The sequence below is a fragment of the Mustela nivalis genome (genome assembly GCF_964662115.1).
Source record: "Mustela nivalis genome assembly, chromosome: 15".
Classification (NCBI taxonomy): domain Eukaryota; kingdom Metazoa; phylum Chordata; class Mammalia; order Carnivora; family Mustelidae; genus Mustela; species Mustela nivalis.
Genome location: NC_139034.1, coordinates 57,840,366 through 57,866,320, shown reverse-complemented (window position 1 = coordinate 57,866,320; position 25,955 = coordinate 57,840,366). Strand labels below are relative to the sequence as shown.

General features: G+C 36.3%; 2 protein-coding genes across 15 annotated transcripts in view; one reads left to right on the top strand and one right to left on the bottom strand.

Annotated features, from left to right (window-relative positions):
- The window catches only part of LOC309849036 (uncharacterized protein), a 49,421-nt gene that overhangs the window by 7,577 nt on the left and 15,889 nt on the right, over positions 1 to 25,955 (top strand). For 3 of the 11 annotated variants that reach the window (XR_014303437.1, XR_014303441.1, XM_082701248.1), the window contains 3 exons: positions 1,484 to 1,651; positions 11,470 to 11,552; positions 18,310 to 18,358. Coding sequence is in view for 3 of the 11 variants with exons in the window: in XM_082701248.1 (XP_082557374.1) it covers positions 1,484 to 1,651; positions 11,470 to 11,552; positions 18,310 to 18,314 (256 nt within the window). In the remaining 8 variants the exon portion in view is untranslated. Of the gene's footprint in view, positions 1 to 1,483; positions 1,652 to 4,669; positions 4,864 to 11,469; positions 11,553 to 18,309; positions 18,359 to 18,707; positions 18,942 to 25,955 lie in introns of those variants that run through there. The other 8 variants (XR_014303443.1, XM_082701249.1, XR_014303436.1 and 5 more) reach the window with 6 other exon arrangements.
- UCHL3 (ubiquitin C-terminal hydrolase L3) overlaps positions 11,630 to 25,955 on the bottom strand; it is a 105,191-nt gene continuing 90,865 nt past the window's right edge. For 3 of the 4 annotated variants that reach the window (XM_082701245.1, XM_082701243.1, XM_082701244.1), the window contains 3 exons: positions 19,781 to 19,856; positions 12,453 to 12,511; positions 11,630 to 11,847 (listed from right to left, as the gene is read on the bottom strand). In XM_082701245.1, coding sequence (XP_082557371.1) covers positions 11,764 to 11,847; positions 12,453 to 12,511; positions 19,781 to 19,856 — 219 coding nt within the window. In that variant the 3' untranslated portion in view covers positions 11,630 to 11,763. Of the gene's footprint in view, positions 11,848 to 12,452; positions 12,512 to 19,780; positions 19,857 to 24,086; positions 24,279 to 25,955 lie in introns of all 4 variants that reach the window. The other variant, XM_082701242.1, reaches the window with a different exon arrangement.

The window sequence follows — 25,955 nt, the reverse complement described above, 5'->3', positions numbered from 1 at the left end:
AGATAAGACAGAGGTACATAGAAGGGGGAAAATCTAGGTGAATCCATATTTTATCACTCCCCCAAATCACAGACAAACCTTGGGAGGCTTTTAGAACAGCCTTAGGATAGTGATGAGTGCTTTGCCCAGTGGACGAAGACAAGGCTTCCTAAATTTGTCTTCGGAACCTGCTGGATGGTTAACTGAGAAGAAATAGATGAGAAGCCGTTGGTTCTTATCAGCCTTCCTCCTGTGTTCACAGACATCCCATTAAGAGATCAACTGAGATTATAACTTTCAAAACATGGGACCAACCCCATAATAAGAAGAACGGTTAGTTATTTTCTTCCTATGGTAAAGATCTTAAGAATTTAGAGTTTGGCTTTTTTTTTTTTTTTTAAACATGTGGAACAGTTTCTTATCATTGAACTCAAATCATTTTACATTAAATGTAGGACTTTTTTTGTTGCTGTTGCCATTAAGATCCTGCATTTGTGTTCTAGCCAGAATTGCAAAACCACACTGTAATTCTCTAAGTGATAGCAGTGAGATCAAAAGGACTTACCCTAGAATTAGCTTTAAAATAAACTATTGGGGCTTCTGGGAAAGAAGGAGAGAATGTGTGTTTACTAAATTTCTCTTCCTGAAGCTCTGCGAAATGAATAAAATAAACTCTGTATTTTCCCTAAAAGTATATTTTTAGTAATAAAAATCACAGACAAAAATAGTCAAGTCCAGATTTCTCTAAAACATATTTCTTTTTTTCTTTTTGTTTTTAATGGTTTGGAAGAGAAATTCTACCTGACTTCTCATTAAGTTTACTAAAATAGAGCAACAACCATACTATCTGTTCAAACTGTTCTGCTAAAAAGGCAGGCGAAAAAAAATAAGCACAGTGTTTATTGTATTATTAACACTTTATAATAACCATTGTTGTTTACATTTTGAAATGGACTGACAGAAGAAACAGCTCATCCATTATAGGAAACTTATTTTTATATAATTATAGAAAATAAGGGCTTTGATTATAGAAGTCATTATAGAATTATAGAAAATAAGGACCTTAATAATCCTTTTAATAAGCCTTTCTTACTGGCTAGGTATTGATAATATATTACCTTCAAAAAGGAAAGGATTAAAAAACTACAAAATAGACTGGCCCAAGAAACAAGAGACCAGGTTGTACTCCTGGGTTTACCGCTAGTACTAGTGGGGCCTCAGTTGTAAGATGACAGATTTCTTTTCTTTCTTTTCTTTTATTTCCTTTTCTCTTTTCTTTAAGATTTTATTTATTTATTAGAAAAGCACACACGGGGGTTGGGGGGGGAGACGCAGATGGAGAAGCAGGCTCCCCACTCAGCAGGAATCCTGATGTTGGTCTCTATCTGAGGACCCTGAACCACAGCCCTGAGCCAAGGGCAGCCACCTAACCGACTGAGCCACCCAGGCACCCCAAATGACAAATTTCTAACAAAGCTCATTCTTACTTTCATACACTATGAAGAAACCTTACAAAGAACTATGAAAAGAAGCCCTTGGCTGTTCTTCAGAGCTCCAGGATGGCCATGAAATCGCGCCAAGTCAGGTCTGGTTCTCCCTCAAGGATTGGAGATTATCACAGAAGAGGCCAGCCTCGGGCCCAGCTCAGCCAGAAGCTTCCATATGAAAAGAGGTAAAGGGGCTTCCTTGAATGGCGGGGGGGGGGGGTCACTTGAGAATGCTCCCAAGGATCATGAATGAAACCAGATGGCCTGTGATGTAAATCACCAAAGTCCCGGGGAGTTCTTGCAGGAAGAGCGCCATCCATGACTCTACTGTCAACTTCTTTGATCCCTGTGGACAGAAACAGACCAGTCAGTCCAAACCATTTCAATCCTATTTGACTGAACTCAAAAACAAAAACATGACCTTGGGGCTTTCTCAGGACAGAGAAGACACCTACCTATCCCATTTCTGCTAACTAAGACAGTGAGTTACACTATGTCATGGATCAAGGCTACACACACAAGAACACTTCTCCACAGATTGTACACACACGTGTCTTCTTCTACTGGATCTTTGAATAATTAAAGGTAGTGACTACGGATATGTGGCTTTGTTACTTCAGGAAGCATTATAATGGACTCCATTTTATTTTTGCAGAGATAGACCTCTGGGCATGGTCTAGATAAGCAAAAGTTTATAGGGAAAGACCTAACACTATGCTGTTTAAAATATAAAGGGTTATTTATTGTAGACAGGAAAAATTCTTTTCAATATATATTGGCAATGCAGGTCACCTGGGTGCCTCAGTGGGTTAAAGCCCCTGCCTTCAGCTCAGGTCATGATCCCAGGGTCCTGAAACCGAGCCCCACGTCAGGCTCTCTGCTCCACGGGGAGCCTGCTTCCTCCCCTCTCTCTCTCTCTCTGCCTGCCTCTCTGCCTACTTGTGATCTCTCTCTCTGTGTCAAATAAATAAAATCTTAAAAAAAAAATTTCAAAAAAGAAAAATATATATTGGCAATGTAAAATTAGCCTTTTAAAAAAATTTGTACAACAAAATAATTATACGGTAATATTTCACCCCAGAAAAATTCTTTGCCAAAGAGATGCTCTGTTCATTGAACCCTCATGGCCAGAGAAAAGTTTATTGGAAGCTACATGCAAAGAGCAGGAGTTACTAATTTTTAGATCAGTTTTTAATTGGTATCCTGACATACTCAGCCAATACCATGAGAGAAAACAAGATTTTTCTCATGCATAACTAGATTTTTCAAAATCAGACATTAGCATTGTCTATGTTTACTGCCCTACCTGTCGACTAGATCTAATGTCAGGTTAGGGTAGTGGTCATAAATCAACATGTCACCCACCATTAAGTATCCACTTCTAGTTTGGTCCCTTTGAAAGAAGTCCGGGGCTTATAATTCTTAAAACTCTCAAAAGCATGGCTAGAGTAAGAGCATCAATTATGAAGGTAGTACTTAGAGACAATTACAAGATTTAGAAAAAGAATGAGAAGAACTTTTCAAAGTTAAATCCAGAAGGATCTTAATAACACTGGGCTCACAAACCTAAACTGAAAGTGGCTTTCAGCAGCTTGGTTGACATTTCTGCATGTCCTTAACACCGTGTATGTGGTAGCACCTTGCAAACTACAACATGCCTTATGCTACCTTAATGTCGTCCATCACCCAGACATATCCTACCAGTACAAGAGGTCAGTAACGATTACAAAATTGCTAGGAGGGCACTAGATATTTGCAGTAGTGTGGCTACTGGCAATAAAAGTTCAGATTGAATATGGCTGGGAATAGTCTGTTAGATTGACTTAGCTTTTTTTTTTTTTTTAAGACTTTTACTTGTTTATTATACAGAAAGAGAGACAGTGAGAAAGGGAACAAGCAAGGGGAGTAGGAAAGGGAGAAGCAGGCTTCCCTCTGAGCAGGGAGCCAGATGCAGGGCTCCATAGGACCCAGGGATCATGACCCAAACTGAAGGCAGATGCTAAACAAGTGAGCCACCCAGGTGCTCTGAGATTTATGTAACTTTATCTCAGTTGTAGTATTTACTTTCTAACCTCCTTCTGACTTCCTCTTTTCCAACTGTATGTGTTCCAGAAGAAAACCAGATAGAGGCATTACACCTTAGAGCTTTCAAAGCAACCATGGAGATGTAGTCAAAGAACTATTGATATGTCCTGTGCTGTGGACCCTTCCGTGGACCAGAGCCAGCCCACACCTACCCAGACATGGGCACTCATCAGTTGCCTCCAAATTTCCAGCTCTCAGAGGTCTATTCTCAGGATAGAAAGCCCAACTGTAAAAAGTGGAAATTTTAAATATCCGAATTTTCTTTACAGGAGTTGTGATAAAAAATAACATAGGTTTATATCACAAACCCCATAGTGAACTTATCTGATCTCATTTTGTTGCTCTAGCACCATACTGGAATTCACCAAAATTCAAATAGCTTGTAAATGAAATGTAAGCAGTTATAATACCTTGAAATGTTGAAGTAATTATTCGGGGTGATTTAGATTCTGTAAACATAGCTATCAAAAAGAGAAACAGCATTCTGGCCCTCACGAGTAAAAGATTCAGATAAAAATGTTTTCCTAATGAGCAGTATGCTTTGGTATAGTATTATTACAGGAAAGACCAAAATTCCAATCGTCCTTGCTAAATTGCATGTCTGCTAACTTCAGCTATTTTGAGATTTTTTTTAAAGTCAAACCATTTCTGAGTTACAGAAGAAGTATGCACAGTTCCCTTGTGCATGGAAACGAAATGTGATCTATTCATTCCATCTTCTTATTCAAATTCTTCCAAAAATTAGGTGAGTCTCATGATTCATGACACAAACTTTAAAAATATGTTCAATACAGGTTATTGCACTCGTTGGGGGTGATTGTGATAATAATAACTATCTTTTTTGAGTAGGCTTTTATGTACCACAGTTACAATTCTCACAAAAAACCCACAAAAGGGTACTTTTATCTAATATATTAATAATTTTCCTAAGACCAACCACATAGAGACAGAACTAAGAATCAAACCACGTCTGAAACCAGAGCCTGAGCTCTGTTCCTGAATCAATGACATTTCGGTGGGTTTTTGGTAGAACCACTATATTTGCTGCCGTAATGTCAATATCATGCTATCAATCAAGCATTGTGAAAACACTGAGATTCAATCTTTGTTTCATTTAGAGACGGAGTGGGGAGAGCAGCTGGAAAGGAAGAGAGAGAATCTCAAGCAGGTTCTAAACCCATCACAGTGCCCCTCACGTTGGGCTTCGTCTTAGGACCCCAAGATCGTGACCTGAACCGAAATCAAGAGTCCAACACTTAACCAACTGAGCCACCCACAAGCCCCAAGAACACCGAGATTCTAAATTACCAAGGTCAGAAATTTTCTAGTGAAGCAATTCTCATAAAATAGCCATTTAGTGGGAAAGGGTACTAATTGGATATTAGGGGGAAAGTTCTCCCTTAAGAAGTTCCATCAGCCAGGGGCACCTGGGTGGCTCAGTGGGTGCCACTGACCTCTGCCTTCAGCTCAGGTCATGATCTCAGGGTCATGGGATCGAGCCCCACATTGGGCTCTCTGCTCGGCGGAGAGCCTGCTTCCCCTTTTCTTTCTGCCTGCCTCTCTGCCTACTTGTGATGTCTCTCTGCCAAATGAATAAATAAATAATCTTTTTTTAAAAAGTTCCATCAGCCAGAATCTCCAAATTCCATAGGTATTTAATTCTCCTGCCCATGGTTTATCTCTTCAGCTGGGTTCTAGAATCACGCAGCTCAAAGTAGGAGTCCTCAGACCGGCAGCTTGGGTGCTTGTTAGAAATGCATAATATCGGGCCCTATATCTAATGGCTGAATCAGAATCTGCATTTTGGCAAGATCTGGCATCTCCAATGCTCATTCAAATTCAAAATGTTCTCCTAGATGACACATCTAACCGTGCCCACAGTTAGATCCCTCAAGCGTCCCATTTCTTACCTGTGTTCTCAACTTGTCTCTATTTTTTGTTTAGTATTGCTTATCCTCACATAGAAATACTCTTTTTTAAAAAAGTCCTCTGCTGGGCACTTGGGTGGGTGAGTCAGCTGGGCATCTGCCTTCAGCTCTGGTTGTGATCCCAGGGTCCTGGGATCGATTTCTGTGCAGGGGGCTGAGCGGGGGCGGGGGGGGTCCCTGCTAAGCGGGGAGCCTGCTTCTGCTCATATGTTCTCTCTCTCAAGAAAATAAATAAAATCATTTAAAAAAATTTTTTTAATAAAAAAACCTAAAAGTCCTCCACTGATCCTGATTCCACACACCTAAGACCTCATTTCTCTTCTCTCAACCATGTGCCTTGAAGGAGGTGCCTATATTCCTTGAATCTACATCTTCGCCTCCTGTTTGTGTCTCAACCCACTGCAGGAGAGTCTAATACAGTTTAGCTAAATGTCATCTGGCCCTCTTCCATTTGCCACACATTGTGCCAGACTCTGAGGATAACATGGTGTGCAAGAGACATGGTCCTTGTCTTCAGACGACCATCTCTGAAATTGTTTTTACATGGATAACCAACTGACTCTCTAAGTTACCAATTCCGCTTTTCATTCATTATCAGATAGGAGGATTCGGCTGTCTTCCGCAAGTCAGAGACTAAAGAAATTTTGCAAAAATGTAAAATACTGACTGCTACTCTTCTAACTTTTTAAAGAAAATAATTATTTTTTGAATATTGTTTAATAATAATATATTCAGAAAATTTGTTTTAATCTTTAGTATTTGTGGGTCAACAGATTTCATCCCTATTGAAGTTCTCTTTCTGGGCCCCTCAATATTTTTTAAGAATGTGTAGGGCCTTCTGAGACTGCAAAGTTTGAGAGCAACTAGATCAATTTTAAAACCAGGTTCGTTGCTCAACAAATTGCTAAAATCTACATAGCTATCAACTCTACAGTTAATATAGGAGGGGTATGAATAAATTGGCCTAAGCATTTTCTATTCCATGTTTTATTCATTTAGCTAAAGATGTTACTTTCTCTAGGCATTTCATGCACATTAAGAAAACAGTAGTTGACCACTATCCCTGAAAAACAAAGCCTTCACAGGAATATTTTTAGTATCTGAAATACCTGCTCTTGTCTCCTAAAAATGAAACAAGGTAAAAATTAAAACAGTAAGGTGAACAGTTGGCTTTCAATATTCCTTTGTCTTTCTTTTGCCCAAAGCATTATTATCTAAAGTTCTTAAAATCAGTACCATTATGCTCTTATCTTGAATACTTCATGTGTCTCTGATTGTCAAGCCATACCAGACTATGGCTCTAAAAGCAATTCTATTTAACACATTAAAATAAAGAAATATTTAAGGCATTTGCATTTTGTTTATGAAAGAAATCAATTTCTCAGAAGAATGTGTCTTTTAAATTATACCCAAACCATGAACTATGCTTTGGTCTCCAAGGTAAAAATACAAACAATGTAACATTCCCATCAACTGTGTACACACTATTATTAACTGTGTGTAGTCCTTTAGTATTGATGAAGGACAGGAGAAACTTCTGATTCCAAATACTTCATGTTGGAGGCAGAATAAAGAAAAATAACTGTCTGCTACTTGGTCCTAAAGGAAAATGCATATGTAACCTGTTGTCATCTTCTACTCCAGGCAGTTAAACTCTCAGTAGGCAGGATGATGTTTCAGCAGACAGGTTTTAGGACATTTTTAAATGGTCTGATTTACGACATTTGCCTGTGTTGCAAGTCTTTCATGTTTAGGATACAAATAAAACCTCAAGCAATTTTTCATCTTGTCCTCACAGAACATGTGCAGGATGGAGACTTTATCCTTTAGCTCTAAAGGGATACACTACTGAACATAACTGGTATTTAAATACAGTTTTTAACTAAATTTAAAATTTTTAACTAAATTTAACTATACATGTTGATAAAGGGCACACTTTGAATCAACTAAAATGTGTCATTCACACTATTTGGGATTTATTCTTGACCACATGGATTTTTATTCTCAATAATTCAATTTATACTCATAGCTGTCTTATGGATTAGAAAGGCTTTATTATATATCTCTAAGCCTTTTAAAGATTCTATGTATTTTATTTTATTTATTTATTTTTTAAAGATTTTATTTATTTATTTGACAGACAGAGATGACAAGCAGGCAGAGAAGTAGGCAGAGAGAGAGTCGGAAGCAGGCTCCCCGCTGAGCAGAGAGCCCGATGTGGGGCTTGATCCCAGGACCCTGGGATCATGACCCGAGCCGAAGGCAGAGGCTTTAACCCACTGAGCCACCCAGGCGCCCCAGATTCTATGTATTTTAGAGAGAGAGAAGGAAAGCAGGGGGAGGGAGAGAGGGAATGGGAGAGAGAGAGAATCTGGAGCAGACTGCTAAGTGTGGAGTCTAACATGGGGCTCAATCTCAGGACCCTGAGATCATGACCTGAGCTGAAACCAAGAGTTGGACACTTAACCGACTGAGCCACCCCAGGTTCCCTAAACTTTTTAAATAATTAATTTTGCAAAATAGCTCTTAGTATAGGTTATGTATACTCAATGCCTCTAAACTAGGGATTCCCAACTAGCCCATCAATTAGACAGTGAGGTAATGCTCATAATATATAGCCGTTAGTGTCTACAGAACTTCCCACTATTATCTAGGTATGGACAATGGAAGTGTCATACTGGGGACTCTCATCTACAATGTAGGCAGAAGCAATAGAGAGGTTCAAAACCACTATCCTAAACAAAGAAGTCCAGAGAAAGACTTAGAATAATTTTTATTCAAAGGCAAAACAAGTAAAAATATACAGGAAACTAAGGCATGAGGATTGTTCTGATCCACTGGCACCATTGGCACCAGGACACTAAATTTCTTCGTTATACTGAATCTATAACACAACAGGCCATACTCTGAAATCAAAAGAAGCAAAAAAAAAAATGACAAAGCTTACTTAATGGCTATCTAAAAACTCAGTATTTTCCACACTTGGTTTTTAGTGGTAATTCTGTTGAGAGTACAAGAAACCTCATTTTAAGATCTTACCAGAGAATCTTAATAAAGACATTAACTATTAAACTTCATACATGTATGTATAAATCCTTCTAAATTAGCTAAAAACCTTCTGTAATGATTACATACTTTTCAAAGTGGCTTTACTTTAATTTCAGCCAAGGATTTAAATAATCCACAGAGAATTTAGATCAAAGTTATTTGCCTATTCTAGGTATGGATATGTGAACATGTGTGGATGTGTGTGCACGTGCATATACATGCACATGGATATCTCTATATTTGTTCCCAGATGATATATACACAAAAATATATACATATATACAAATACATATATGTGTGTATATATACACATATTTACATATATGTGAGCTTTCTCTAAAGGAAATTTCTTCAGATAGAAAAATGTTTTAGATGTGATGAAAATATTACTTTTTGCAATTTTCTCACAAGCACCAATGTAAGAATCATAAGCCTAGAGATGCTACTTTGAAAGATATTACAGTAGACAGACAATAGCTGAAAATGTCTCTTAAACTATATTATTTTCAAAATTAGATAAACAGGTTATATGTTATACACAACCCAATTACAAAGCTTACCTAATAAGCACTGTACACAAATCTAAGTTGGAATGAAACTAAATTTAAATCATGTTTGAATAATTTTTATACAGTATTAAAGATGGTTTCCACTTGAGACATGTTAAAATTTGATCACCACAGAATACAGATAACCTCGGTTTTAGTCACAAATGAACACGAAAAATATTAGAGGTTAAATATGGATATCATAAACTCTATTTCAGTACTTAAAAGCAAACCATTATACCTGCTGAAAGATGTTTAGTTAATTCTCAAAAGTCCAAGTAAAAACATTTAAAGTTTCAGTTCTCTTTAGTTCCATTTCCCCCAAATGTATTAATCATTAACAAGTTTCAGAAATGTCCCATTTGTTGACCACCCTGTCTCTCTACAAGTTTCTATATAAAATCAATTTCTTCTGTAAGTGCTAAATTTTAAGAAAGTGACTAAACAAAGTATTATAGTTAATACAGTAGTAGGACTAAAATCCTAGACATAAATCTAAGAGAAAATTTTCAAATTTTGAGTTTCACAAGAGACTAGCATCTTAATGTGTGTGCAAAAGAATGCCAGTCCTAAATGGTTGTTCCATAAAACATCTAGAAAATGACATTCATAATACATAGATTTTTTTTAAAAAGCTCTGAGTTCTGAAACTTATATTTTTTAAAATTACCTTTATTTTAACCCAATGTTTTCAACAGATACTTGACTTCAAACCCTTCTTGCCCATTAAGTCTGAAAAATTAGTATTCATCACAGCAAACTTTGAGAAATGATGTAGATTTTTGGTGACAAGTTATATACTTGGAAAAAGTCAGCAAGGGAACCAAGAACTGTTTAGGAATACTTGAAATTTTAAGATAATATACAAGACAGCTGGGAGTACAGAATGCAAATAACTGATGGAAAAGCAGAGTGGAATACTTGGTTTTACTGGCAGGACAGAAGCACCAGTCTCATACACTACTGGTTGTTTCAGATGATTTCTTCATCCCTATTGCCATCACTTCACCATAGAGAGTTTGAAGGTCTTCCAAAGGGACCCTCCTCCTTATAGTCTATTTTTCTAATCCAGTGCTTCCCAAACTTAATATGCATATTCATTACCCAAGGATCTTGTCGAAAACCAAGTTCTGATTTGGTAGGTCTACGGTGAGGTCTGAAATAACTCTTCTTTAGCAAGTTCTCAGGTAATGCTGATGTAACACTTTGAGTAACATAGATCGAATCAATTCTCTACGTCACTATTCCATTACTCTTCCTGAAATACCACTTATCTCAGGTCACTGCCGCAGAAATCTAGGTCACCTCAGTGAATCAGGTATACACGTTTACACTCAATGACTGCTCTAGAACTTCCTTCTTTCTCCTAACTGTTACAATCCTTCCAACCCAACTCTATTTTTTTTTTTTGAGGTAAAATGAATGTACAGTGAAGTACAGATTTTAAATGAACAATACACTGAGTCTTGATAATTGCATACACCTGTGTAATTAATACTCTCCCCACAAAATATAGGGCATTGCCATCACACCAAACCTGTGTTTTGATCCAGCTCTATAAATACTCTTCCACCTTTCCTCTGCCTTCCACTTCTCCTTCAAGATGCAGCTGAAGCCCTCCCTTCTTCAGAACACACATTAAAGTCACACACATAGCTCCATCTAAATTACCACTTCTTTTAAAATTAAGCCATCACCGTCTCTCACTGACCTCACAAATCTCTCTGCCTCCATTCTTATCTCCTCCCCAAAATATTATCCACAGAGGAGTCAAGATGATCTTCTGAAATTGTAAGTCAAATCAGGTCACTCTCCTGCTTAAAACCTTCCATGGTCTACCATCACACTTGCAATAAATCTAAATTCCTTTTTCTGTTGTCCTGTATCACTCAGCCTCTCCTCCTACGACCTTATCTCTTGCCACCTTCCCCTTCACTTTCTATGCTCTGGTCTTATAAGCATTTTTTCTGGCCCTACACCACCATACGATTTTCCTACTTGAGGGACTCTGTATTTTTTCCTTTTATTCTTCACTACCACCTTTCTCGGGTTGGTGTTTGTTTGTTTGTTTTTAGCTATTCAGATCTCAACTTCACAGTTACTTCCTCATAGGAGCCTCCCCTGACTACAGATTCTAAAGTAGCCACTCAGTCACTCTCTAACACAAATCTGACTTGGCCTAACATCTATCATTGGTGTGTCTCTTACTGATGTGTTCTTTAACTCTTCTCACAAGCACATAGGCTCCAAGACTGTGGAACTTATGGACTGTGTTCATGGCTGTAACTCCTGTACCTAGGACCATGTCCAGGTCATGACAAGTCAACACTCCACAACTGCTTGTTAAGGGAGTATGTCAAAATATGTGATATATCATATATTTACACTATGCAGATGGAAACTGTACCTGTGCCCAAGACAAAAATCTCCCATGAAATTTAAGAGAATAAGAAGCCTATCACTACTTCCCAGACAAGGTAAGTCATTCACAAGAAACAAAGGGGAGAAAAGAATGACAGCTTTAACATGGGACAAAAATAAAACGCAGATTAAGTCAAAGTTTAATTCACATAAAGTTTAATCAGTCAAGTTAATGAAAATATCAAAATTTTTGAGTTAGTGTGTGGCAGCGGAAATTTAATTTTTGTTGCAAATAATACAGTATTTGGTGTTTCCGTCACTGACAAGCTATGCTGCAGATAGAGCAATTGCATTGAATCTCAGTTCATCAGGGTCACGTTCCATAAACTTCTTGCAAACTTCTATGGCATCCTATGGGGGGAAAAATGTGTAATTTTTCAGTTTATAAACTTGTGTTTTCCTTTCAAATGACAAATGTTTCATATTTTCCCAATTCATACTAATCTTTAGTGCAGACGTCTTTTTCTAAATACAAAATAATTTAAAGCACAGACCAGAAAGAGTGAATGGTTGGTAGCCTAATTTCTTTAGTACAAAACTTGAAGATACAGTAAGTGTTCTTTCTTAAAATACTTTACAGAAACTTAACTTGAAAATTACTATCTCAGCCACACAATTTGTTCATAAATCTAAAAATCTCTAAAATTAGGATCAAGATAAAGATAGTGGTATCTTGGAATCAGTGAAATATGGGAAAAGATGTGCCACTCTTTCAATACTATTCTTATCTTTTTGAAATTTGATACTTGTTCACAAAAAGAACTCTGAAACTCTCTTCATTTGGTGTAGATTTTTAACACTAACTCATAATTTTCTTTTTGGATTTTCTCAAGAGGGTAAGGACACAGAAGCATTCAAATGCAGAGAAAATGTTATTCAAGTGATCTTCAGAAATATTTTAAAGATAACAAGAACATTGATAACACTTGAAGTAGGCCAACAAGTTTTATTGTTACCTCTAATAAAGTTTCATCACTAGTTTCCCCATGGTTAATTGGAAATGGTTTCCGTCCATCTGTGGAAAATGAATAAACAGTTGAAGGTTTAGCTGCTTATACAGGATAATGTACTTCCATTTTCCTCTTCCCACAAGTGAGGCGAAAGTTAAAAGATACTGAAAATGATGTATCCTAAAATAAATACTTTAAATGTGCTATCAGTATTCTTTATATTAAATGTTATTAGACCTTGCTTCCATGTTTGAAAGCCTAAATTCTCTTCATAAAAAGAATTTATAAGAAATAAACATTGGGGATGCCTGGGTGGCTCAGTTGGTTGAGCAGCTGCCTTCGGCTCAGGTCATGATCCCGGCGTCCTGGGATCGAGTCCCACATCGGGCTCCTTGCTCCGCAGGGAGCCTGCTTCTCCCTCTGACTCTTCCTTCCACTCTGTCTGCCTGTGCTCGCTCTCACTCACTCTCTCTCTGACAAATAAATAAATAAAATCTTAAAAAAAAAAAAAAAAAGCCTAATGCTAAAAAAAAAAAAAAAAAAAAAAAAAAGAAATAAACATTGGAGGGTGCCTGGGTGGCTCCGTAGGTTAAGCCGCTGCCTTCGGCTCAGGTCATGATCTCAGGATTCTGGGATCAAGTCCCGCATCGGGCTCTCTGCTCAGCAGGGAGCCTGCTTCCCTCTCTCTCTCTGCCTGCCTCTCTGCCTACTGTGATCTCACTCTGTCAAATAAATAAATAAAATCTTAAAAAAAAAAAAAGAAAGAAACATTGGTTTTAATTTCTTGAAAAAATGCAAAATTAACTAAGTCAGTTTTTAAAAAGCAACAACCCTAGTTTCTACCTAGGAATATGAAAAAACTTATTTCAAATCAGAAGGTACCCAAGACTGACATGCTTATACCAATGAAAGGGAACCACCACAAGATTTATATAGTAATATATATAATATATAGTAATGTATAATAATAATTGTGTACAACCAAGGCATAAGCAGTATAGACCAACAATCTAAATAACCTAGGGTTATTTCACTGACCACCAATGTTAATTAGACACAATTATAAACATCTTGAATAAACTACTACTTTAATGAATGCTATGAAAAAAGGAAAAAGGAAAAAGTCCAATATTATATAAACTCATCCTAACCCAAAGTTAACTGATACTCTACTCTATCTGCAAATCTTAATCTCCTGTATCTCATAAGTGGCACTTCGTGGTGCAGCTGGATGGCTCAGTTGGTTAAGTGTCTGCCTTCAGCTCGGGTCATGATCTCAGGTCCCGGGATTGAGCCCCTGCTCAGCGGGGAGTCTGCTTCTCCCTCGCTCCACCCTGCTCATGTTCTCTCTCTTGCTCTCTCTCTCAAATAAATAAACAAAATCTTTAGAAAAGAAAAAAAGACATTTCAAGTTCAATCCATAAAACGCAATCCCTTTATAATTCCATGGCTTCCAAATGTAGTAAAAATGTCTGAATCCATATACATACACAGTGATAGAGCTGGGCTGATACCACTGTGAAAGAAAAATATGAGGGAAGATTAACCAAAGGCAAAATGAGACAATTATTAAAACTGGATAAATAAAATTTTATTTATTTATTTATTTTTATTTGAGAGAGTGTGTGAGAGAGAGAGAGAGAGATCACAGAGGGAAAGGAAGAGGGAGAAGCAGACTCACTGCTGAGCCCAATTCGAGGCTCGATCCCAGGATCCTGAGATCAGGACCTGAACCATGACATTCAACCAACTAAGCCACCCAGGCACCTCAAGGTTTTAATTATGGCTCAGCTAAGAATAAATGTTTCTGTGGCCATAATACTGTAACTGCAGCAGAACTAGGAGACTAGGAGAAAGGAAAGATTGGGAGGGTGGGTAAGGAATAAGGGTGACACTGGAAAGCTAAATTCTCATCTTCCTTGTGGGAAATGAAGAAATAGCACTGAGGCTACTTCTACCTCCAGCCACGCTGGAATAACTGATACCGGGTGACGCCTTCCACTGGAAACAATGAAAAAGCTGGAAGAAATAGCTGAAACGGTTGTTCTTAGACATCTGGAAATTGGTAGTTTGTATGTGAGCTCAACAGTAATAGCTTTCTGCCAGTTCACAAATGGGAAACCCACGCAGAGCACAACAGTCTTAATGAGGAGACTGCAGAGAAAGAGTGCAGGATTCAGGAATTTGCAAAGCATCAGAAAGAAGGTGGCTCCCCACTTTGCAGAGCTGTTGCTCTTTGTCTGGACTGGGTCAGGCCAGGATCAGTGTGCTGGGGGAGGAGGGGAAAGCGCAGGGAGCTCTGTGTCTGGGTCTGATTTTCAGGCTGGGGTGGCTGAGAGCTTGTTTATATACAAGAGGAATGGGTGAATCAAGAAATACACAAAGGGTAATGGAGAACACCAGAATAAACTATATGCTATTAGATTTAGAAGTGCTACTGTAAGTGAATGCTTTTTAATATATAAACGGGTCACTGTGGGTATCTTTATACTCATATTCATATATATGTACGTGAGTTATTTTTCTAATACATACAAACATTTCCTACCTCTGTCCTCTGAGAGGGCCTAGGAGCAATGATATCTTAGTAGCAATGAGCACACCTACCACCCATATATTGGTTCTAAATACCATTTTCCACAGAACCAGGGCTCTATGGAGAAGTAACTGAGTAACAGAGCCAGGGCACAAAAAACCAAAGATGAAACTAGAACATCTTATTCTACCTGACAGAAAGTGCTTGAAGAATGACAGAAACCTATCAAAAGATCAAAAGGGTCAGCTAAACGGGGTTCCCTTCAAGGCCAAGTCTGGGAAAATTTAAGCATCAAAATAAATAATGATAATGAACTGTATGTACCCTCTTACATAAAATACGAATCCATGAGTCCATCCTGACATGAATGAATGAACGAGGGGGAAAAAGGAAAGCTTCTAATGTTGGAGGAATTTTTTTTTTTAAACACCATTTGGCAACCATCATAGTGACAATTAATTAAAAATCATCAATGGATGCTAAATCTGATAAAAGCTTAATGAGAAAGGGTATATTTACATAGGCTCAAAGTATCTCCTGATAAAATATTTATTCATTACTTATTAATTAAAAACTATAACATGTTGACATATTAATAAGTTTAACAAATGCATTAGCTTTATAATGGAGAAATGCAGATAAAACCTAGACCAAAGGATAGAGGTCGGGGTGCCTGGATGGCTCAGTGGGTTAAGCCGCTGCCTTTTGCTCAGGTCATGATCTCAGGGTCCTGGGATCGAGTCCTGCATCAGGCTCTCTGCTCAGCGGGGAGCCTGCTTCCTCCTCTCTCTCTGCCTGCCTCTCCATCTACTTGTGATATCTCTCTGTTAAATAAATAAAATCTTTAAAAAAAAAAAAGGATAGAGGTCACCATCACCAGCCATGGGACAAATCAACATAACGAGCATCCTGAAATGATGCCCTGAGAACACAGTGCCACTTCTGTGGTGTATGTGCCAAAATTAGATAAATAATGAGGAAATATCAGACAACCCAAACTAAAAAATAATCTCACTTAAAAATAAATGTACACTTTAATGTATACTGTACACTTAAAAATAAATGTCAAAGACAGGGCGCCTGGGTGGCTCAGTGGGTTAAGCCTCTGCCTTTGGCTCAGCTCGTGATCTCAAGGTCCTGAGATCAAGACTTGCACTGGGCTTTCTGCTCAACAGAGAGCCTGCTTCTCCCTCTCTCTCGGCCTGCCTCTCTGCCTACTTGTGATCTCTCCTCTGTCAAATAAACAAATAAAATCTTTTTAAAAAATAAAATAAATGTCAAAGACATGAAAGAAAAGAAAAGATTGAGGAACCATTCCAGATTCAAGGAGACAAATGTGACAACTGAATACAACACACAATCCTGAACTGGATTCTGAACCTACAGAGGATATTGTAAAAATCAGAACAATTTGAATAGGGTCTGTGAATTCAATCATAATATGGATTGACTATCCATATTATGGATATGATATATCCATATATGGATATGATATCCATATCCAATATATCCATATTATAGATATGATATCCATATCCAACAGGGAATATGTTAATTCCCTGATTTTGACAGTCACTATAGTTATATAGGAGAGTGTCCACCTGTTCTAAAGAAATATATATAGAAATATTAAAGAATAATGGGTCACTGTGTCTGCAACTTATTTTCAAATGGTTCAGACACATTAATTGAATCTGGGGAATCTTGAGTAAAAGGTTTATGGGAACTCTGTAAATAATTTCTATGATTTCTCTAAAAATTTAAAATTATTTCAAAATAAAATTTTTTTAATGTTTCAGAGTACTCCTGTCTAGGGAGAAGATATATTGTTAGTTATCAGTTTTCTAATCTGATGATTCAATCAGTTCGGAATTCACTACCAAATCCATTGTTCTAATTTACCCATAAAGAGTAATTATAGCTATTTAAAAACATGTACTTTTCCTCCCCTACATATGCCATTAATGACATGAAGCCCTAAAGAAAAGGAAGGGGTGGTAACAAAAAGATGAATAACTCAGTTCTTTTCATCAGTTAACTTTACAATTTAGTAGGGAATAAATATATTAAAGATACCCAGTATCCTTTGTTGAATAATTGTCTTGTAGGAATTAACTTGCACATGTCTACAATCACATAGCCTTATTTTTAAACAAATAAGGCTACTTCAAAATGAATTTTTTTCCTTAAAAAACCTATGCTGTTCTCTTAGTCACTGTTTTCTATTCACTAACTCAATAGTCTTCTTGCTCAACATTCCTTTAGAAGTTATTAGGAATCCGCATCAGTGTTACTGCCAATCTCCCTTGCAGTGAATCAGCAACTGCCCATTTTCATTTGTCTTGTACCTTGTTTTCTATAGCATCTAAAAGAGTACTGCTATTCTTTAGAACTCTGAAATTCTTTAAACTCATTTAAAGAATGTAATCCCCCAAAGGCTCCGATTCTGTATCAGCCGTGATCATTCTTCTTACTAAAGAATACCTGACCAGCAAGACCTCAGTAGTTCTGTCTTTCTTTTCTCATGGTCTTCCTTTTCTAATGTTCAAACCAATTTTAAAATCCTTTTGTACTGATCTTGGCGTGCTATAAGAAAACCATTCTTCATAGATAGCTTACTCTTGATATACATCTTCCCTTCTAACTGTCCTTTCTAGCCTCTGAGCTCAGGGAGCTAGCTAACTAAATGCGTTAGTCAATGCCTTCCCATTAAGATGATCAGAGATTTCTTCCTGCTAAATATCTTTCTGATGTTACTGTTTGTTCTACTGCTAAGTCTCTCATCCGGAAAGTCATCATCATTTCCATAGTTTCCGGTTATGGCTCATATTTACCGTTTCTCTAGCCTTTCCTAAGTGTACTTTCTTAAAGTCAACAAAATGTGTCTGGCAAGTCTCAGCCCTCTCTTTACTTCCCTTCCCACTAGTTATTCTTTTTTTTTTTTTTTTTAAGGATTTTATTTATTTATTTGATAGAGATCACAAGTAGGCAGAGAGGCAGGCAGAGAGAGATGGGGAAGCAGGCTCCCTGCTGAGCAGAGAGCCCGATGTGGGGCTCAATCCCAGGACCCTGAGATCATGACCTGAGCCGAAGGCAGCGCCTTAACTCACTGAGCCACCCAGGCGCCCCATAGTTATTCTTTATTATTCAAAATTCAGAGTAGGAACTCAGCTTCCTGCAATCAGGCAGATGTGTGAAATCCCCGATCACTATTACATCTTATCTCTAGATACAGACTTTTGTAGACTGAATTCACAGAGCTGGTCTTCCACACTGCCTTGCAGGTCTGTCATATGTGTCCGTAACGATGTGTTCTTTTCATTTCAGTTTGATTCCAACTCAGATCACTCTACTACTGTACAAAACCCTCAGGGATGTAAGTTTCTACAAAATTATGTTTTTTACTTTCCTTGTCCTCTTTAATAGAGCCATTTCTTTTTAATTAAGTGTATTATTCTGATGTTATATTCCAAACATAAAATCTATCTAAATTTTATAGACCTCATTTACAGTCACAGAAGTTCTTTCAGAATTCTTATGCTTTTAAATAAGCTGAGGAAAATCTAAGTGGCAAGTTAATACATAGACAGCAAGTAAGAAGAAAGAAAATTAAAAATCATGGTACCTAGAAATTGAAAAAGACTTCTCTTTTTATTTGGCTTTTTAAAAATTTTTTAAATTGAATTAATTTCTTTTCTTTTCTTTCCTTTTATTTACTTTTCAAGTAGGCTCCATGCCCAGAATGGAGCGCAAAGCAGGGTTTGCATTCACAATCCTGAGATCGAGACCTGAGCTAAAGACCGAGGATCAGATGCTTAACTGACTCAACTACCTAGGCACCCCTTATTTGACTTTTTTTAACCTAAGAAGAAAGTCTCATGGAAAAGGATAAGAAGGACTCACAATACTCACAATAAGTACCATATACTAGCCATTAAAGAATCATAATAAGTTTGTTATATCTGAATGGATCAATTAAAATTATGAGGATCTCCTCCAAAACTCCCCAAAATAGCCTATCTACAGTTAGATTTCTAAAAAAATAAGTGCAGGTTTAGGCCAAAATGCCAAATAATTAATCATGACTACTTTGACATATGCCTTAGGGAAGTGCTTCCAGAAAACACAGACTCCTGTGAAGTTAAAAAATCAGATGCAGGGGCGCCTGGGTGGTTCAGTGGGTTAAGCCTCTGCCTTTGGCTCAGGTCATGATCCCAGGGTCCTGGAATGGAGCCCCGCATCAGGCTCTCTGCTCAGCAGGGAGCCTGCTTCCTCCTCCCTCTCTGCCTGCCTCTCTGCCTACTTGTGATCTCTGTCTGTCAAATAAATAAATAAAATCTTAAAAAAAAAAATCAGATGCAAAACAAAGAGATAGTACAAAAACCTAAAAACTAGTGATACTCATTATTGATTACAAAAATTAGTCTTTATGAATAGTACACTATATTTTAAAAGTTGTTTCCAGATCAAGATAGTTCATATAGATGTTGATGATAACTAACTTAATAATTTAGTAAAGAATGCTGAAGGGATTTATAGGAGTTTCCTATGATTTTTACTTCCCTGCTTTGATTGAAATACAAAGGAGGTATGCATACTTTCTTGAATTATAACTTATTCAAACATCAAAAAAATTTTTTTTTCTAGTAAAAAATCTTAAATGGAAAACTTTCATTATGTCTATTCAATGTTATAGGGCAATTAATATTAAACACAATAAACATCAACAGTCCTGTGAATCATAGAGACTTTCCCACTTATCATTTCCCTCCCCAGAGTAAATTTAAATAGTTCTTACCTAATTCATAGAGATGCCCATCTACATGAACTAATGCAATAAAATGAAGATCTACTTTTTCATCTATACTTGGTGCCTGAAATAGGAGGGAAAAATACATATGATGCACGTTAGTAGTCAAATCAATGAAGTACATGTAAATACATACAAATATGAAATGATATGAGAGAACACTTAACCAATATAATTCAAAGTTTATTAATCTTTGATATGGTAGACAAAGAATGAACACAACCACATTTATGACAATGACCTCAGGACATCAACCAGGAAAACATCGACTAAAAGCATATCTTTCTTAATCTCAATTGATCTAAGAACCTTTAATATTGTTCAACCTCAGAAGCCCTGGTGCCGAGCACAACGCCTGAAGCATAGGAGATGCACAATGTATACTTGCTGAATGAAATGAATGCATGAACTCATTTGTCTAATTTTTGATATTTGAAATAACAAAGTTTAAAAAAATTAATAGTGTAAGAGTTAAACTCCTTCCATGCTAAATTTTAAGACATCAAGAAAGTAAATTCTTAATGATTTGAACTTGACAATCTCTTTTTTGAAAAATGTTAATACAGTTTTAGAATAAAACAAGTCTCATTGTTTATCATAGATTCAAAACATTTAAAAATGAATAAATGCAGGAAACTAGCCCGAATGAGTAAAGTGGGGCGGGGGGAGATAAAAGCAAATTAAAATGCAGTTAACTGTAACCTATGATTTTTTGCCTGCTTTCTTAGTGAACTACTTGAAATTAAAATTATACCTATTTTTTTGTTGTTTTCTTTTTTTTTTTAGTTTACCAAATTCGATTTGCATTAAGCAATATCTGCTACATTTCTTAGAAATGTAAATAAGTTACCTAAAATCAAAACATGATTAAATGGCACTATGGTATGCAGTAAACTGCCCAGTTAACACTGTGTGTTTGCTATATATCAAATCTTAAAAGGTCTGGAATAAAATATAATCATTATTAAATGCAAGCAGAAATTTTAGAGGCAAATATTTTAAAAAGGCATAAGTCAAATCACATCTCATATTAACATCCTATAACACAATAGTGTCTAAAATGTAAAGTTCATACTTTTTTCACCTTCAGATAATTTTATAATTTTAAGTAGTTTTTTAACAATAGCTTTAAGAAGTGTGTAGATGCAAAAAATTGAAAGTGACAGAATAAACATTACTATTTTGGATTTACTGAATATTTCTAAAACACGTACAGATAGAGGGACTCATCTAATCTCCTATTACTCTCATATTTCCTTCCATTTATGAATGGGAGAATCTCAACATAACATTAATATGGCAAACTAGGTATTCCTAACTTCGATTGAAAATCAAAGAATTCCACTGTTGGTAGGAATCAAAATGATCTACTTTTGCTGCTGCTCCAGTAGTAGCCTCCTCCCCCGCGCAGCCCCATTTGCAGTGGCCCCTAGAACAGGGGACTGCCACTAGGTTCTGAGGCAGTCCATTTCGTCTTTGGACAGTTTTGCTGAGTTATACTTCATACTGAGACTAATATATGTCTCCCAGTGTTTTCCATTGTCTCAGAAAAAAGTCTAATCCCTCTTGAACATGATATTTCTTCAAATATTTAAAGATAGTGATAATAAGTTCCCTTACTTTCCTGGTCAGAGAATCAAAAAGTATTACTCATCACTCAAATCCAATATCCTCGGTTTACTAATAACCAGAAGAGAATCCAATTTTTCAAGGCTAAACCTAGGCAATTCTACAAAGTATAAATTCAATCTGTAACAGAAACGTACTAGAAATGATTTTTTACCCAACTAGAAAAGAGTTTTATTTTACTCATTACTCATTCACTCAATTTAAGACAATTCTCCAATAGGATATCAAGTATTTTAATTTTCAAAAATTATAAACTATTTTAACACCATCTCTTCTTAAAAAAAATAATACATCTTATAGCTTCGATTTTTCATATTTTGTTAGTAAATACAACCACGCTAGAGGAAAAAGGAGTATAAGTGGGGTCAGAGACCTGAATATGTATCAGACCCTGTGTACACTAGGTTTTTAAATCTGTTTTAAAGTTTAAATGAAATGCATTAAAAGTATTTTGTAAATTGTTAAGTGCTATAAAAGCATTATGTAACTTCGCAATATTAATACTACATTATCACAAATATAAGAAATCACTAACACTAGTGACTCATAATGGTGAGTCATTATACCTTCTATTCAACAGTGCATACTAAAAATATACAGCTCTAAAGAGGGTATGAAAAGCCTTCAAACTATTATTATAAAAGGTAAGTAAAGCTCAAAACTTCTAAGCCTTACACACAACCTTGGTACCTATTGCGAGCCTTTCCCTTTGATCAGACTCATTAGTCTGAGAGTCTAAAATCTGCAATTATCCAAATGCTTCAAAATTGTTCCACTTCAAACAAGACCAATAAAGTCAAAGTCTTCCATTTCAAAACATGACCAAGAAGGTAGATTATATATATATACATGTATATATATATATATTTTTTACAAAGGTCCCTAATTTACAATACATGTATTATTATCTCTGACAACTAAAAATAATATAATAAATCAATTAGAAATAAATTAAATACTAAATATAAATTTCAAATTGTTGAAAATAACATTTTAAATTTAATTTATACTTGTAGGCACTGGCACTGTTTTAAGTGCCTTCAAAGTACTGACCAACTCATCATCATGTAAACTCTATGAGACAGATAATATACTCATTTATTCTCAAGAAAACAGTTTAACAGCTAGTAGGTGATAGAATCTGGTTTCAAACTCAGGTGGGGTAGTTTAGAATCCATGCTATGCTATGAAAATACTTATGATGCTATAAAGCAACAGAATTAATATGGAGAGTGAAGGTCAAAATTATGTAAAATCATATAAAACTGGAAACACCAATTTTATGATATGTTCACTTATATTTAGAATATTTTAAAAGTACTAAGGAATCAATCATATTTAGTATCAATTTTGCCCAAGATAGAATTTCCAAAATTGGGGTTTTACTCTGATCAATTCACTTTTATCTCCTACTATGCCAAACAGTGTATGGCACAGTAGGGAAGCAACACATATTAAATCGATAAATGAAAAAAAATGGCAAATGCATGTTGTGATCCAATGAGGAAAATGAGATAGACAGCAGTTTATTGACTGATACTCAGCATAAATGAAAAGCTATTTTGATGACCATACTGACATTTGGTAGAAACAGATATTTAAGGAAACATGTCAAGACTACTTCACAGTTTGTGTCTAGCTCTGGAAGAGTAAATAAAGGGAAAGAAAGAATGTTTGACACCTTTTAATTTTTTTAGCATTAAATGTATGAGGAATCAGACTTCCTCTGGCTTCAAAAGTTTGGATTTCCAGAAGCATCAAGTTTCTTATAAATGGATAGCATACATCAAATCTTTCAGATACAGCATTTCTAGGTAGACTCTGCCAAACCACAGTCATTGCTATTAACAATCTCAAACATCAGAAAGAAAAGAGCTGGAGTTGCCTAATCCTACAATTTATTTCAATCATGAGAATTATTAGAATTCCATTATCAACCTCAACATTTAATATAATTGGCAAGATTTTAAGAACAAATGTACTTTTTAATAGTTTTTAATATAATCAACCTAAGAAGGAGAAATCATAAAATTTGTGGGAAGCAATTCTCAAGGAGAAAATCTTCACCTCCTACTTGGAAAAAGATCTTTAGAAACTGAATAGGTAGGGAAGATTGGATCAAGATTAAACCAAGTACCTGAGACACCTCAGGGAATAAAATAGCTTAGATGAACACCCTACACCATGAAGGATTAGGTTAAGGATAGAGTAAGTAAAGTGACCCCAGAGCGTGACAAGAGACTATAGTCATGTTCAGAAACATGAAAAAAAATAAAGAGATGGCAAAGAACGCAGAAGGTACACAGCATTTGTTGACCTGGGTCAACTAAATGAAATCAGAGAGATGAAGGTTAAGAGAATACATATTCACTTTAACAACAGACAGGAACTTAAACATTGTCATGAATGTCGATCAGTATTCATCAAAAGGCAGGCATCCTAATGCTGGCGGGATATGGAGTGGGAAGATGAATGTTCACCGAGGCACTGGTGAAAGTCAAGCTAGACTGCAAAGCATAGAGGTATGCTTGCAATCTTACTGGGGGAGAAAAAGCTAATGGTTGAGTGAACCAAGAGAAAAGCACTTTGAAGACTGAAGAAGTGTAAGGAAAAAATGGACTATCCTTGTCACTGGAAGAAGAGATGGAAGATTGACTACACTTACAACAGAATGGAGACCCATAGATGGTAGGCGTAAGAAGGGTCGCCAGCGACGAAGACGGAGAGATGGACTGGTAGCTTTTGCAGGGCCTACATGGTTACGTTTGACCCAGGGCAGGGATGCATGGTGACACAATGATGAGGCCTTCGTTCTGCAGTGGCTAGAATGAGGCTGTGATGAGGATGGCGAGGAGGACTACATAATTAAAAAAGAGAACATTTTACTTAGACCACGTTACTGGGCGATCATTTTTTTTCTTAAAAGCAACGTATGGTCATATTTGTCTTTATATGGTCTAGTACTTTAAATCAACCATAATCTAGAAAAGGATCATATATGAATGTTGGTTAAAACTGGATAAAGTGGAAATATATAACTAAGGTATAAGGTTATATGCCATAGCTTCTGTAAGGATACATCTAAAATATTTACCTACTCTCATTTGTGTAGCACAGTCTCATGGAATTATTTAAAAGCCACTAATAATGGAATTATCACATCAAATTGTTTAAAAAACAGAACACACACACACACAGAACACACAACATGTAACACATACAAAATACAAAGAATACTGTGTAGGAGAAAACAATATGGTGACAGGCAGTGATGAAAAGAATTCTTTAGTAGGAATAAGTTCTAAGAGGGGAAAAAAAGCCCTTTAAAATATAAAGAGGAGTAGAGCAATCCTCTGAAGCTGATAACCTGCATTAAGTATTCTTTTACTTACACTGACAAGTTAAATGGAAACTACCATAGCCTATTAGCCATCTTTCACTAATCAACAGTGTTTATTAAAATATGTACCGTTTATTTTGTCCTGGGCACTCTTTTAAGCACTTTACATTATCTATTCATTTAATCTTCCAGAAATCCATGAGACAGGTACCATATTCCCATTTTACAAATGAGGAATCAGAACACACAGAGGTTAAATAATATAACCCAGGCCATTATACTAGCAAGTGACAGGGATAGGATTCAGATACAGGAAATCTGGTTCTAGAATCCATTGTGTAGAATCACCTTGATGTGGACCCTCATTTACCAAGGGAAAGATTTTATAACTAACTTAATAGACCAGATTCTAATGAGGAGAGGTACAATCCTCTTAAAATTAGATATTTTGAGAATCATGCTTTCAAACAACCACAAAGGTTGAATCTGGCCCAACAGTTTTTCACAAAAGGCACATGCTTACAATAAGTAACTTATTAATGGTAATCCAAATGTTAATTTTATGATTGCTACCTCCAATAAATATTACCAGTACATGAAATAAAAGTTTAAGGCAGTGTGAAAAAATTATAATCATTTATAACCATAGTGAGAAGCAGCAATAACAATAGTGTTATAAGTCCTTGGGAAGCGATAATATTCACTAACCATGACTTATTCTCTTTAGGAAAATGAAGGGGTCTTCCCCAAATGATTTCTAGGACTCTTTCAACCCTAAAAATTCTGTGATCCTTCTTAGTATTTTCAATCTGTGGGAACAGTACAGTAACCTAAAATAAAGCTATCACTGCAATAAGGGTTTAAAAAACTAGTGGCTCTTAATAAGAACCAGTCAACCAGAAATACATAAATAAATCCTCTTGGCTCTATACAAGAGTAAATGGTCTGCTCCTACAGACACAGTGTAACACAGTGTAATCAGAAGTTTGACATATTCAATCTGGTTACATTAAAATAGGAGAAAGAAAGGGAATAAGAGAATGGGGAAAAGAAGAAAAATGGAGGAAGAGAGAAGAAATGGAGGAAAGAAAGGGAAGGAGAGATGACTAATGAGCAGGGGAACGAAACAACAATCTTCTGAGCAAGAAGGAGAGATTATTAGGCTAGAAATAGAACTGGAAGGTGAATACCGAA